Here is a 16609-nt window from a genome sequence, read left to right on the forward strand (position 1 = left end):
ATGCAGGTTTTACTCCCTCCCATCTTCTACTCAAATTTAAAAGTAACTGCAAAACAAAGCAAAAAAAGAGGTTAATGATTAACAATATCCAACAACTTTACATTTCAATTTATTAGGAAAATATACCAACCATACTGTGCATCTTGTGTATTAATTCACAAAAAATAAGCAGTGGTAACCTTTTAAATATGCATCAACATAAAGCACTAAGTTCTACTTGTGTATAAATTTTCCTACAGTGGCCTGCTGGGGCTGGATTCATCCATCAAATCATTGCCTGTTTAAAAAAAAGTGCAAAAATGCCCCAAGACTGAACGCAGTTTAAATGGATTTCTTTTCTCGCCAAACTAGGTAAGAATGACATGCAACTAAGACTGCATTAATCACGCAACCTATTTTCAAAGTACCTGAATTCCTTTATAGCACTACAGTTTTCCTAGGGGGATTTTTTTGTTTTTAATACATATCAATCTATTTTCCCCTTGATTTCTACAACTCTGTGATGGACCTAAAGCCATACGTGCAGGCTACAAAAATAGACATCAAAGAAGAAACACCTACTAGGAAATGTTTCAAAATATTTTCAAACCAGAAAATAAATTATCTCGTGAGATGGAAAGACAGAATCCATACTCTAACTACTACACTGTTCAAAGGCAACCCGTTCCCAAAAGACATTTATTTTTTTTCACACTGTTTTGCAGAAGTACCTATTGCAATGAAGTTTTCTGTACTCCCATGTTCTGGATTTGATAAAGGACCACTGTATAGTAAAAGTCCATCTGGAACCACAGTAATAAACTCTAGAGAGAGTGAGCTTTCAAAACAAGGCCTGATGGGACGAAACCACGCATAACCATTTCCATGGAAACTGTGCTTAGTCTGCTGGCAGTCTGGTCCATGAAACGAAGCAGGACAGAGACATCTGAAAGAGCACGAACAAAAAAAATAGTTAAAATTCAATGTTCAACTTTTTTTTTGGTTTCACATACACCAAATGTAGCACTTAAATCACAGTAAAAAAATAATAGTGAAACAATCAAGATTTTAGTAGAGTCTCAGGGGTGCTTGGCAATTATTAAAATACTTTAAGAGTACAAAGCATACTTATGCACTATACTATGTCTATCAAAAAAAGTATTTTTGAGGCCATGTTTTTGAGAACAATCAATTTTTTTCACTAAATAAGTAACAGAGAACACCAAACATCAATTAGTCAGTTTATTACAGAGAAAACTCAAGGTTAATTCCTAGCTAGAATAAACCAGTCTGTTTTCACTAAAGGAATACTGGTGCATGCCAGCAAGTTTCCTAAACTCCTTATTACCCATTGTTGAAATTACATTTCATTCCCCCTACATCCTTGCTGCTACCACTGATATTTACCCTTATTATTACTCTTCTGGAAAAGAAAAAGAGGAGAAAAACAAAAACAGAGCACACCTTCCATTCCTTCGTACTGAATTAGGTGTTCTTAAAAAAACGAAGTGTTAATTACACCACTGTTTTTTCCCCAGGGTTTTCTTTCTTACTCACACACTATTTCCACTGCTTTCAGGACTAGAGCACCATTATTGGGCTGTTAGTAAAGATTCTGTTGTCATTCGATCTACACACCAGTGCACTCGTGGGTTTTTTTGTTTCGCCTTCAGTCAGAAGTACATTTATGATTTTTTTAGACCTGTATCTTGTAAGCTTGACACTTTAAAAATGAAGAAAAAAAAGTAAGAGAATCTGCAATACAAGTTTCCTCACCTGTAACCATTCAAAGAGTCAATACACATCCCACCATTGAGACAAGGGCTTTGAGGGTAGGAGGAACAAGACTGATGAACTCGGTCCCTGGCTGAACAGGTGCAGACCGCGTTGATGGTGGTTGTTACCGAGATAAACGACACGCTTCCAGTATCCGTCACTGTTGGGATGTCACTCATGGTGAGGTAGTTTGTACAACCGTTGCCCTCACTACAATTTGCACTCCTACATTCATCTACATCGATCTGTGAAATGTTCAGTTGCAAGGCTGACTGGATCTAAGAGAAAATACAGTTTAACACATCACCAGTCTCTTCCTAATGAATGCTTTTATTTACTCCTTAATTTCTGAAAAATCTAAGCCATCATAGACCAAAGTGCTTCTTTTTTTTTTTTTAAACTTGTGCAGTCACCTCAATTCACCACTGTAAGAACTTTGACCTTTATAATCAATTGTCAGTATATCCTCAAATATTGTAACATGTATTGAAAAACATGTCCCCAGAGGCATAAAATATACTTTATAACAACATGATGTATCCTGTCAATGCAGTTTCGTGTCTGCTGCCCACATCTATCACCATTAGTGGAGTCTATAATGCACATTTAGACAGCAATGGAATACTGTTATAGAAAAACATAGCATACATAAACAACCTTGGCTGCTTTACAGTATTACAATGGATTATTTTTCTGCTAAGTAGAAACAGTTGTTGTCAAGCTATATCCCAAGGAGGTAATGCAAACATATTATTTATTTAGCAATTCAATGAATAATTTCAGTGCTACTTATTTTCTATATTTATAGTTAAACATGTGTACAAAAACTACTGGAGAAATTCTCCAGCTATGATTGGTTTTCTGTAAACTATTGGTAATTACTCACTAGAACTATTCATTAAATATTGAAAGGTGATATATAATTAATACAAACATTTTTTCATTAAAATATGTGAAGCAATCCCCTTGTTACCACTTTGATGAATTCACCTGCCATATATTATGGCACAGAATATTTGAAATCTATACAATTTTCTATATTATTGTTGCAGTAATTCAATAAATATGCAAAAGAAGCCATCATTAATGCTTCATGAATATTATCGGTCTCTAGTATTTCCTACTTGGTCACTCTGAAGAGTCTCGTAATCTACACAACTGTTTAAGATACAGTAAGATGTAGGCAGGTGGTAAGTTAAGATATCTCTGTTTGGTTCCCAGAATCAGGCAGACCCTACCATATCCACACAAAGGAAAGTGCTGTTTTCTCTTCAGGAAAAATCCTCCATAAGATGCACCACATATTAAACTTAATATGCCCCCACAGCCACAAATGACATGTCAGGAAGTACCCTGGGCATTTGTCCTTCCTCCTTGTCCAGGGCAAGTTACAAGCCAGGCAGTGGCATTTTGCCATTGTGTAAGGCAGCAGCTCTAGTATATATTCAGCAGCATCTGCAGGACTGCAGCAAAGCCAAAATCTGGAGGACTACGGGAAATAAAAGTGGGGCCAAGACAGACTGTGTCAGGGTAACGGAGTTACAGGGAGTGCAGGATCTGGAAGCAGGACAGCTAGGGAACATCAGCAAGTGGAAGAAAACATCTTACACTCAAAAACTATTTTCCCCTTGTAACAGTAAAAAAAGTTGGGGGAGGGTGTCACTTTAACAGTAAAAAAAGTTGGGGGAGGGTGTCACTTTGCATTTAAAGTTGTCCTTTGGTGAATTAAATACAATCACAAAATTGGTTTTCTCCACCTCACTTATCTGTTTTAACTGCTCTTCTAACAGTTACATATTTCTATGTATCTATATCTAATCTAATGTAGATATAGAATAATATATCTATAGAACAATAGATATCAGTATCTAATATTCCTTCCAGCAAGATGTTTTCTGTGGACTGTCATCTCTTTGTACAGTACAAATTCCATCTGGGTGGCATCAAGCCTCTACTCTAAGTGTCTAACCACAACGTGATGATTTGGGTATTTCCAACAGCATCTGGAACGTTCAAAAAGCTATCATTTTCAAGACATTCTCTGCACTACCGTACCACTGCGGCTTCTAGGAATTCTTCTGATTTCATATTCAGAAGTCTGATAAGTTACACAATGAAACACTGACTGGAAAAAACACAGTTAACTGTACCATGATGGGAATGAAGAACCATCTTTCTGCAACTAAAAAGTGGTTATATTTATTGAACCAGAAGTTAGTACAACCATATAATAATTGTATGTATGGGACTAAGGAGAACAAAGAAAGCTTGAATTAAGCACTTGCTTAACAAATGTTTTTGTCCTGAGTGAAGCCAAAAAAACTTATCTGTAGGTCTGATGTTTGGCATATGTACCTTGCAAACTCAGTATTTGAGTGAATTACAGAGAGGCATGATAACCCTAGAGAACATACCTCATTTTTAAATGCTGCCATCTCAGCATGCAGTTTCTCAGGTCTGTAATACGCCGAGCCACCATGGACTGCAAATCTTACATCTGTCTGTTTTCCATCAATGTTCATCACACTGAAGACAATGATATCACTAAGCTTAGCAGGTAATATTTTTGCTAGTAATTCCTTGAACTTTTCATGTCTCGTTTTGCCATGTTCATCTCTCCTTATGAACTCCTCTGCTGTGACATCTGAGTTTGGGATTCAAAAACAGATAAACATGAAATATTGGGAGACCACAGGTTAATTTCTCAATTTATTTCTTATTTAACAACATGGAAACATACTGGAAAGTGCCCTACAGTGAGAAGTTAATCAAGTATTGGTATAATAATACCTATATCACATAATCATTCAGTTATAGAAGCAGCTAATCTAAACTCTCACCAGCAAATAAAACTAACCTGATAGGCGCACAGTGGCCGAGTTCTGTATGGCTTCATTTTCCAGCTCTTTGACATGGATTTGTACTGTAGATACAACATCAGGACAAACTCCATCAGAAACTCTAACTTTTAAATTGTATATTCCTTGAGGAGCATTATCGACCATCATCAAAGAACCAGTCCTCTGATTTAATCTGAAAGACCTAGACATAAATCTTCAATTAGGAAACCATAAGAAATCAAAATTGAGAACTTACTTTGTTCATCAACATAGTTCAGAAGGACTTAAATGTTACTATGAAGACTATAGGATCAAAACTTATTGGAATTAGCAACCAACCTCTGAAAAGCACCAGAAACACCTTAATTCAGAAATTACAATCTGCAGAGCTTATAAAAAGATGTTTCTGCCACTCCCAAATCCTCAGACTTTCCTAATACTGAATAAAAGCAGTGTGTAGTTAAAGCATGGGGTTCAACATAGTCGTCAGGTCTATAAGATAAGTAATAGAAAGTGACAAAGCCACACAAAGTCATTCCAGATGCTCATTTATGCATCTAGAACAGAATAAAGTTGGTATGAAATCTCTGCTATCATCTTAATTTGCTACCTCAAAAGGACAGCAGTCAGTAATTATGGAAATATTCCATGACCACCATTATGGAACAGTAACCTCTTAATATGGAAACAGGCCCAGGGGCTGCTGATGGACAGAAACTCAGTCTTTAATTTTGGGCTACATAAAGCTTTTAAACCCTTATTCACAGCGGAGACAAAAATTCACATTCATTTTCACACCCATTTTCTGTATTTCAAACAGCATACAATTATGCTGTATGCCACCACACTTTATGACATGAACAAAGAATGGGTAAGTAGGAATTAAGAATCCAATTCAACATTTCAATTAACAGAAAAACCTCCAGTAATCTAAGAGCCATGTTTTTTGCACGCAATTGTTAATTTAGCCATCAATGGAGATCACCAAATTCCTTTCCACTTTTGATGAAATAATTCCATTCTGCCCCTTTAAATTTGGGATTTGTATTCCATCAACACTAACATTTGAGAGCAAGTATTAAAACCTCTGCCTATTTTTAAATTAGATCTTACAGAATACACGTTTTTATATAAATTAATGATGACATCCGCCTAAAAACAAACATCATGGTGTGAACCTGCATTCTGTTGGAAAAAATGTTTCATGCATTAATTTCTTAATACATAGTTACCCAAGTCAAAAAGAAAAAGAGCATTCAGAAGGTACATTCCGTAATACACTCAGTAACACCAGCCTTATGCACATCCTGAACACAGAGAAATACATGGTGAGTAAAATAATTACAGAAGCATAAATATTACTCATTTTGACGCAAATACAATCCTCACTTGAGTAGTTTTCCTTCAGAGACAAATGTTTTATTGTCCCAGTCATCTTGATCTGGTGCAAACACTTCCCCAAGCACTGTTGTTGTCCATTTTCCTGTTGACATAAATTATAATAAATCTGCATTTAATTTTTGCTTTTCAGTGAACTTTATATTCTGCCGCATTCACTGCTGCATTTATTATTTTCAGAATCCTGCTCAGTTTGGTGGTGGTTATGATCCAAGATTCTTAAAATAGTGCATAGCCTGTCATGTAATTTCTGCCAGTTCTGGAAAGGTGAGTACACTATGGATGTTACATGCAAGAAGAAAAGCTGAAAGCAACACAAAACAACAACAAAATGATACAAAATACAACTTTATATAAAATCCTCAGACAAAAAAAAAAAACCAAAAAAAAACCCCACCACATCAGGAGTTAATCCCCAAATGTTTCATTGCTACTCTACTATTTTAAATGGCACACCAGTGGAATCCAGCAAAAGAGGGAGAGCATTCTGTGGGGTGCAGCTGGGAAAGAAGGACGTGACTGAAAAAAGGAAATGGGCAAGAAGCCACCAAGCTGTGCCAGTTCTTGGCTTTTTTTTCAGGCCCCGGTGGACTATCACAGAAGTGCAACATCCAAGCAGCTGTTCTAAAATAGCAAAAGGAGCAACTCCAGGGAAGGAGACCTTTGAATTCCACAGCCAAGATCCAGCAACATGGGAAGTTTTTAAGGTTCAAATCGGGAGCCAATCCACCCTAGAAACTTCATTCTCTCATTTCTGTGGTAGGATCTGGTCATATCTTTTTCTAATTTAGGCATACTGAATTCAGCAAAAATAAGTCATTGCAAAAATACCTTCTGTAGATTAATCTTCTCTAATATCAGAAATTCTACCATTGCAGTGACAATTGAGATATAGCCAAGTCTATCTGGAATGGAAGATTTGGGGAAAGCTGTAACAAACCATGCTTAATAGGGGCCACCAAGACTAGTTTAAGGTCAAGTTTTGCAGGTAATTTCAGGAAAAAACACAGTAATAGAAATTCAAGACAAATTTTAGAAAATATTATTAAACTGTTCATCCTCTGCTAAACCACTCTGATGAAAAGTAGTAAAGCATTCCGTTAATGGCTGCATTTGCTCTGCTCTCTCCTACTACAATGTTTAAACCTCATAGTACTGTGGCTGCTATCACAGAGCAGCTCTCCTGCTGGTATTTCTTGAACTAGGTACTCTGCACCACTCTCAAACACATCCAGAGCAGCATATTTTTTTTTTTTCCAGTTCAAAGACTACATGTTCTGGGAAGCAGTTACGTACTGCACCCCAAAGATCATTGTTTTCCTAAAAAAAGGACTGACCCAGCTTTCTCTCGGATCCTTTCTTGGCAGCAGCAAACGTCCCTCCTCAAGATTTCTATCCTGCTCAGCCACACAGTGGCTGTGACAGTGGAGATGGGACTCCTCTACAATTTTTGGTTACGGCTTATCTATGAACCTCTGTTTCTCTCAGTTGCTTCAAATTCTGCCATGCTCATCTCAGATACTTGCCAAATCATGTGTGCACACACAAAAAACTTCTCCTCTGTGTAGGTGAAAACTAGTCAATGGAAAATATATTTTACTGGTTTATAAAAATACTGCTTTTTCTGCAAGTGCAATATGTACTTGTTTGCGCCTAACGGATTTTCAGTAGATGATCTTTTACACACTAGAGTCTGAGCTTTGCAAATATACTTTACTCATTCCACTTCAGAATTGGAGTTTCTGTTTCAAAATATGTAAACCATCTTAAAAAAAAAAGTAAGAACTGCAAGACAGAAATTACGTATAAAACTGTGCTATTTTCATTAATTTGATATAATATCCAGATAGCACTTACCATTGTAACTGTACACAAAGACTTCCTTATGGCCAGGTTCATGGCAGTTGTCATTTTCATCACCAATTGTTATAGTTAGGGTGTTTGTAGAGCTCATAGCTGGAATCCCACTGTCTGTTATAACTACTGGCAGATGAAACACTTTTTGCTTTTCTCTGTCAAAGGACCTCAAAGCAGTTACAGTTGCTGTGTTATTTCTGTTGTCAATAAGAGAAAAATCCAAAGAATTCTGATAATCTGGTGGCAATGAAAATGTAAAGGGTGGTCCATTTTCTTCATTGTCTGGATCAAATGCATGAAGCAGTTTTGATGTATAGTTCATAGACACTATTTCAGGCCTCAGTATGTTTTCCCAAACTACAGGCATGTATGGTGCCTCAAACCTTGGTCCATTGTCATTAACATCAAGCAAGTTAATAAAAACTGCAATGCTTCCAGTGTGGGCAGGTGTCCCTTGATCTGAAGCTTGTACAATTAAACTGTATTTCTGCATGACTTCACGATCCAGTGTATTTGCCACAATCACATGACCATACTGGTCAACCGCAAACTGTCTCATAGGATCTGAATCTGACTTTATAGAATATATAATGTTCCCATTCAAACCAGAATCCTTGTCTGTAGCTCTCACTGTGGTTACAGTAGTACCTACAGGCATGTTTTCAAAGAAAGGGCTTGTCTGAATAAACTGATAAAGGAAAACTGGGCTGTGGTCATTAGAGTCTTCAACTTCAATCAGGCACACTGCAGTGCTAGAAAAATCAAGATCTTCCACTGTAATAGTAAGATTAAAGTGCCTTTCACGTGCATTCTCAAAATCCAATTTTCTTTTCAGTCGAATAGTGGCACATTGCCATTCTTTGTCATTCTCAATATAAAACTTCTGATCTGGGTCTCCCCCGATGATACTGAATATTAAGTCAGCATTGTCCCCAACATCTGCATCTGTAGCACACACCTGCAGAACTTCCGAGCCAATGGCACTGTTTTCAGGAATTGTTGCCTGCCACATCTTTTTTGTGAATTTAGGTACATGATCATTGACATCTGCAATCCAGATAGTGGCAGTGCCAGTTGCTGTTAGCCCTCCCCCATCTCTTGCTTCAACAGTAAGAAAATAATTTTCAGTCCTTTCTCTGTCTAGCATTCCTCCCACTACATGGATTGTACCAGTATTGGGATTGATATTAAACATGTCAGTACCAAACTCATTTTTTACATTCTCTGTTATCCTGTAAGTCAGGACAGCATTAAGACCTACGTTTGGATCATCACGATCAACTGCACCCATTTCCATGACTAATGTGTCTGCAGGAGAATTTTCAAAGACACTCCTGGTGCAATCATCAGGCATGCATGTGAACATGGGTGCATTGTCATTTATATCCCACACATTAATAATTACATCAGCAAATCCTGTAAGTCCTTCTCCACCTTCATCAGTAGCCAATACGACAAATCTCCACAGCGCTCTCTCTTCCCGATCCAGCATCTTGTGCGCATAAATGCTGCCTGATTTCTCATCTATCGTGAAAATGTCAGCTGCACCATGCCCATGCAACGAGTATCTCAAATCTCCTTCATCCACATTACTATCAGGATCATTTGCCATAACCTACAAAAGTTTTGAAAATAAAAACCACAGAAATTACAAAATATGCAATGGTTGCATTACATCCTACACACTGCTACAGTCTAAAGGAGTCCAAGCAAAAGTATATGACATGCTATTAATACATGCATACCAGATGACTGGCAAATGAGAGGCGGCTGAGGGACAATTCGTAGTAGGTGAATATGCTTTGCACTACAATAACAATGTAGATATTATATTACTAAAATAATATTTTATTTATTCATATTTGTAGAGGTAATTTAACTATGCTATTCTGATACATACTTTAAAAATATTAACGACTTGCTTTTTAGGATCACAAATTATCCATCCTGCTTACCTACTTACTATCTCTGTAATTGTTTTTCCATAGAAGTCCATTTCTCTTCTTGCACTGACAAAAAACTCAGTAAACTAAATTTCATTAATATATCTGTGCTGGATTATTATTAACATAATTGTACCAGAGTAATCTGTGCTCTTTCATTGAAATATTATAATCTCTGAAACTGCATACACTACCTGAAGTACAAAGACTGGTAAGCCATCCAGTTCCTCAATTATACTTCCATAGTATTCATTGATAGAGAAAACTGGAGCCTCATCATTTTTATTCAGGACATTGATGATGATAACTGCATAATCTTCCCATTTCCCATCAGAGGCCAACAAGTGAATCTCATACATTTTTGTTTCTTCATAATCCAGTGGTTGGGCAATAAAAACGGCTCCTGTTTCTGGTTCTACATCAAGTACTCCTCCGGTGTTTCCAGCTGTGAGCTGATACCGTAATTTAGCATTTGTTCCTGTCAATTACCAACAGTGTCAGAAAACACACATTTCTTGAAGTAGATTAAAACACAGGATGTTAAGATGAAGTACGAATCATACGCTAACTGATTTTTGGTATTATAGTTTTCTGGTCTTTTAAAACATGCAGCTACGTCAGATTACTTCTCAGCATTTTCAGTTCTGGTATGGCCAATTTTAACTTGTGTATAATTAAAAAATGTGTCTTTGCAATGAAATATTAATTCAGCTTTTACTTATTATCCCTTGAATTCACTGAAGGATCGATATGACTGGCCAAGGTTATGGGACCAAAAAGACAAATTCTTATTTGCTAAGGAATTCCCCAGCATGTAGGAATGAGTTATCATAAAATACTTCCCACCATTCTGCACTCATATTCATTTAGGCATAGACTTGACCAACAAACAGGACAATTGTGTATCAAGCCAGAGGAGACAACAGAACAGAACTTCTCAAAATTTCAGATGCAGTACCAACTTGTCAATGGTTTTAGATCAAGTAAAGACTTCTAACCTTTCTGCAAACCTCTTCCTTCACGTTACCATTCTTCTCTTCTTCCATAGCTACATCTTTAATCATTCACTTCATTAAGAGGACAGAAATGAAGTGCCACATATCCTTCACATCAGGTCCCCTGATCCAACACTATAGAGTAGATTTACAAGCAGCCTAAGTAACAAACTAGAAGTTCCTTGAGTAGGTAAATACTTCTTCAGTACAACTTATCCACATTTGCCTCAAACTCCTTGAGTGGGTGAGGAATCAAATACAGCCAGGATGTACTTGCACTTCACAAACATACTGACAGAACTTGTGGGACTTGTGCAAACAAACTTTCACCATACAGCAAAGTCAAATTAGTAGTGCACTGTGGCCAGAAGATTGAAGTCTGTACCATCCCCTCTCTCATTTATGAGCACTGGTTATGTACTTATTTTTACATGACTTACGGCTGAATTCCTGACTGATTTGTAGATAAAGCAATATAGCTAAGACTCATCATATGCATTTAGAAAGTCTAGTTTCAAATAGGAGACTGTGTACCAAAAAAAAAAAAGAACAATACAACTATACTGTCCATAGAGAAAGCAAAATAATCTCACTGAAATCAAGTCTGATTCATTCTAGTTAACCAGGACCTTTTTATTGGTGCCCATTTGTAAGAAAATTGTATGATCTATAATAAATTTGTATTTGCTGGCATAGAAATTATTCCCCATCATCCCACATTAATGCATTGCCTCCCGAAACAAGAGTTATTTGACTTATGCCTCACAGATCCATTATGAACTAATGGTCATGCCTGATCAGTTCACATGTAAAGAAGTTTTAAAATATAGAAACAAAAAGATATTTTCCTTTCTAGCACCACTAAATATGTCTTGGTGTGCTGAAAGGAACTCATTAATATTTTGGGCACAGTTATGGGGACTTCCAATACTTTACCTTCATCTTCATCATTAGCACTGACTGTAATAATAGTTGAGCCCACATCCTGGTCTTCATCCACATTTACTTCATAGACACTTTGAGTGAAGACAGGCTTGTTATCATTCACATCGCTGATAAAAACGTGCACGTAGGCCGTGTCTAGAGAGACAAGAAACAAGAGATTAAAATACTCAGCTGTGCCACTTCTGTCAGCTACAATTCCTTAAACTGTCTAGCTGCACATGAAATGAAGACGAATATGTAGACAATACAGAAACAAACCCTTAGGGCTGTGAACAATATACATACCAACATTACTCAAAAGAACTTGGATATCAAATGAATGTCACATCCAATTTGTTTAAACAGATAATATGTGAATAATTGATGCCTAATATGGAAATTGTACAGTTTTTAGTCATAACTTTTTGTCTTGAAGCTACAAAAGTCAAGCTTTAAGTCTTTATTTAAGCACAGCCATCAATTGAGATACGATTTTCTATCTTGAACTTTCCTGCTTCATACTTCATAATCACTTTTGACTGAATACACTACCATATGCACTACTTTGAGAAACACCTCCACTACCCATACATCTGCATCCTGCGGATAATGGCTGCATCTTTGCTAGCTAGGAAATACTCTCTAAATTCTAAGTATGAAGTCCTAGCTTTCTCTTAATTTCAGAATAAAAAATTTTCCTGGTCATCACATAAAATATCTCTTCCAGCTCTGACACAACTGTTGCACAGACAAACAGTAAAAAAAAACCCCAATCAAAACCAAAGCAATAGACACTCTTTCACAAGTACACTTGAAAAAAAGGAAACTAATGCTTAATTCTGCATTTCAGAGCTTTGATTTTCTTTTCTTAAACGTTTCTGGTTTTCTTTTTTTTTCTTTGTGGTTGTTTGTTTGTTTGTTTGTTTTTAAATCGTGCTTGCCACAGATTTCTATCTCTTACCGGAGTTTGGTTTCCCATGTTTTCCAGGTCGAGCTGATTCAGAGCCATCTACTGACTTGACTTCTAGAAGATAAGACCCCTTCTTCTCTCTATCAAATACTGAGGCAGTATATATTGAGCCTGTCTGTGAGTCCAATCGAAAACACGTGTAGTCTCTGCCGCTGTCATGTAACAGGGAGTAAGTTATCTAAAGTATTAAAAAGAAGTTGTTAATCTCTACCTTCCTTTTGTTGGATAGTTCACAAGTAAAAACGTACTTAAAGAGAGGAAGAAGAGTCTTGCGTCTGAGAACTTATCAGGGCCAAGAAAGCTGGGTAAAACTGCCAGCTTGAGCAATTTAGTTTAAAGTCAATTAACCTGCTTGCTGGTTGACTGCCGACCTGTAGATGGAAATAAATCGTCTAGTCAGTTCCTAAATTCTCTAACTCACACCGGCACAGTGCTTAAGCAACAGCACTCAAACTCAGCTAAAGATACCAGGTACTGACTAGCACAACAGCCACAGGTGAGCTGAATTTGAACCTGCTCAGTATCATGGACCATGTTCTAGTCTCTATACATGTTTTTGTGCACTTGACTTCAGCTTGCACTCTTGTCCTTAGGACATACCTACTTTTGATTTTTAAAATCAGTAACAATACATCCTCTTTTGGTGTTAACTTGACGCATTTTGTAAGGGTTCAGTTTACAGTACCCCCAATGATTTACAACTCACAGAAGCTTTTAATGCATTCTTTTCTTCCATTAATTTATCCTATTACATTTTAGGTCTATGGAGGCCTTTCCAAACTAGAGCATTCTATAGCAAGTTTTTCACCTGAACTACAGGTTGTATAAATGTTTCTTCTTTGTTTCTGTCTCACACCTACTAGTTTTAGTTGCATTTTTCAAATGGCAAGACAGAGAAACACTGAACTAACTACTTTATTTCATGTCATGTTTCTCTATTGGTCATCTGTTTTCCAGGTTGAAGACTTCTAGTCTATTTAGCCATTGTTCACACAGAAGTTATTCCATATCTTTCATCATGGAAGATGTAGGTCCCCACTTGCTTACCTCACCATTCTGACCAAGGTCAAGATCAGTGGCAGACACCTGAGCAACAAATGTCTCAACCCCAGCTCCCTCTATTACTGAGGCTTCATAAATAGATGAAGTGAAGAATGGGACATTGTCGTTGACATCTAAAATATCAAAAACAGTGCATAAAGAAAAAACTATAAAACTTGAAAGAAAAAAAAGTACTGATGATACTATAACATCACCAAACAGCTTACGCACCTGTTACATTAATGTAAACTGTAGTGAAGGCTGCCAGAGGAACCGCAGCAACGTTCTGTGCTCGAACCCTGAGTAGAAAGCTCTTTGTTGTTTCATAATCTAGTGGCTCAGCTACCAGGATTGAAGCAGAACCATCATGTCTGTTTGGAGTCAGGTAGAAACGAACTGGCATGTTGGTCTCTGGAACAAGTCCCTCTTCTAGGTTATAAGTCACACGGGGATCCCCAAGGGGAGAAGTTGCTTTGATTGTCTGCACAGTTCAAAAAGTTTCCATGATCAACACTTTCGTGAGCACAGAAACATTTCTAAAAGCTTTTGTGTATTGACTCTCCCAGACCTTCAGCTCTCAACTGAACACTAGGACAAGTATTTTCTCATACCAAAACTTAACCCTGCCTGATACATCTCCAGGCTGCAAATAGCTGCAGCCAAATCTTACCCGTCATTACATGTTCGGTTACTCACGCTTTTATCCTAAAAGTACGCATGTTGGAGTTACTTCATAAAGCTGTTCCGACTGCTCATTCCAAGCAATCAAACCGAACAACTCTAAGTACTTTAAGCCAAATAATCACCTCCGGTAACACAGAAGCATTCAAAAAACTGGAACACCTATAGTGTTGCCCAAGTGGGAAGGAAATTAAATAGTGGCTGCACGAATTAGAACAAAAATTCTGGTTACCATTAGAATTTCTGAAAGAAAAGCGATAGCAGATCATTGGTCCCTACAATACACAAAATTGTTATAAAAGCTTACTGTAATTAAGCAAATAAGCAAAGTTCAGTTACTCTGTAGCCTTAGAGCTACAAACAAGTCCATCCCAACCTTACCAAAATTGATGCATCTCGTGTAGTATTCTCTGGAATAACAACTTCGTAGCTGTCTCTTTCCCACAGGGGAGGCTGGTTTTTTGCACTGGTAATAGTTACTGCAAGTTCAACTTTACTGCTCCTATTACCTCCATCTGTAGCAATAATCTCTCGAATTACAGATGACCTCTGAACAGTAAAAAACGTTTTGTTACAGAGGGTTTTGATCAGGGCTCCGATGAGCGCTTTTTTTTTCACCAAAAATAAATGAATACATGAAATTAAAGGCACACTTAAAAAACTGCAAAATACTGAGCTCAGAATATGAAGTAGGTGCAAGGTTGCTGAAAATTCTGCTATTTGCTTTACTTAAGATTGTTGGAAAGTGTTGCTAATCATCTCAATAAACCTTAGCAAATGTCACACGAATTTTAAAACAAAACAGAAAAAAAGCCACTTTGTGGAACCCCTTAGTTCTTAAGCTTACCTATCAACAGTTTTTGTTATTAGGTCTGTAGGGTTCTTAGATTCAATAAAGAAAATATATTAAAAGGATACACCTGCACCAAAGTTTTGTGTGTCAGTTACTTAGAAGTTAAATTTCAATATTAAAAATATCTACTAGGTGTTTAAAAGATTGACATCAACAATATTTTTGTTTCAACACAAATTACTTTACAACTCTGTAAAATATCAAACTGCTCATGTAGGTATCTAGAAATAGCTGAAACTGGTAAATTTTATATAGCTACATTCAACAACTTTGTTCATTATGCCTTCACCTTCCTGATGGATAGCTATGACTTAGTCCACCATGATATCAACATGTATCCAGTTGGGAATCTGTGTCAGAAGCAAAATTTCACACTCTTTCACATTCAGGTGTGTGTCTTAACTTATTGATTGATAATGTAGTGAAGTCCTACACCCAGGTTCTTGCTCTCCTGCTTACAGTCTCAGCCCTCCAGTCCTTGCTATTAGTATGCCAAAGCTAATAAAATGGGAAAAACGCGTTCTCAGAGGCAGTGCTGTAAGCTTTCCAGCTGAAAGCATGGCTTGCTTATATGCCATTTACAGCCAATGAACCCATCAACTAAAAGCCGTAGACTCATGTTTAATTTATGCATGATGTATTGATCCTTTAACGTCAAGGAGTAACATGGAGGTAAGGACAAACTCATGACCTCAGTCCCTCCTATGATATATTGAGATAGCCAGCTTAAAAAGGAAAGCAAGTGCCATACCTGAGATATGGGTTGGTTCACAAACACCCAGCCTGTAGTAGGATTAATTTGTATATAATTTGGTTCTTCATTTGCCATCGAATACGTAATGGCAGCATTTGAGCTGTAGTCATCATCGTGGGCTGCCACACGAAGAAAGCTGGTCCCAATTCTTGTGTCCTCCCTTAGGAAATCTAATGTAAGGAAAAGATATTTCAAACTGATCATTAATTCACTAAAGTACCATGAACATCTTACTAAGAAATGAAGAAATACTAAAGTAATAATGTACGGAAGCTATAACTTTATCTTCCTTGGAACAATGGCCATAAAAATCAAAATGAGTATTTTAAAGAGCTGCCATCACTCCAGAGCCATGGATCACATCTGAACTTCATAATACCACATTCATAACCTGGAATTGTTATTTCTGATAAGATACTACTTTTTTTCCTGTCTTGTATTTTTACGAAGGGATTAATGGCTCTGTATGAAATGTACATAAATGGAATTTTAATTTGCTGCATAAAACCAGAAGAGAAGGACCACATTGTCAGAAACTACCTTCTAGGATTTGCATAGTATAACTAGCTAAGAATTATCAGTCTTCATTTTTTTATTA

General features: G+C 37.0%; 1 protein-coding gene across 1 annotated transcript in view; it reads right to left on the reverse strand.

The window, feature by feature from the left end:
* LOC309409386 (neural-cadherin-like) overlaps positions 1-16609 on the reverse strand; it is a gene marked incomplete at its 3' end in the record, with an annotated part of 65340 nt that overhangs the window by 15833 nt on the left and 32898 nt on the right. The window contains exons 11-23 of the mRNA XM_082005529.1: positions 16009-16181; positions 14786-14953; positions 13955-14204; positions 13730-13857; positions 12674-12860; positions 11725-11868; positions 9988-10271; positions 7851-9465; positions 5985-6078; positions 4613-4797; positions 4170-4399; positions 1756-2033; positions 711-925 (exon numbers count right to left, since the gene is read on the reverse strand). Coding sequence (XP_081861655.1) covers positions 711-925; positions 1756-2033; positions 4170-4399; positions 4613-4797; positions 5985-6078; positions 7851-9465; positions 9988-10271; positions 11725-11868; positions 12674-12860; positions 13730-13857; positions 13955-14204; positions 14786-14953; positions 16009-16181 — 3951 coding nt within the window. The remainder of the gene's footprint in view (positions 1-710; positions 926-1755; positions 2034-4169; positions 4400-4612; positions 4798-5984; positions 6079-7850; positions 9466-9987; positions 10272-11724; positions 11869-12673; positions 12861-13729; positions 13858-13954; positions 14205-14785; positions 14954-16008; positions 16182-16609) is intronic.

This window comes from Phaethon aethereus (assembly GCF_964289735.1).
Source record: "Phaethon aethereus genome assembly, chromosome: 13".
Lineage (NCBI taxonomy): Eukaryota > Metazoa > Chordata > Aves > Phaethontiformes > Phaethontidae > Phaethon > Phaethon aethereus.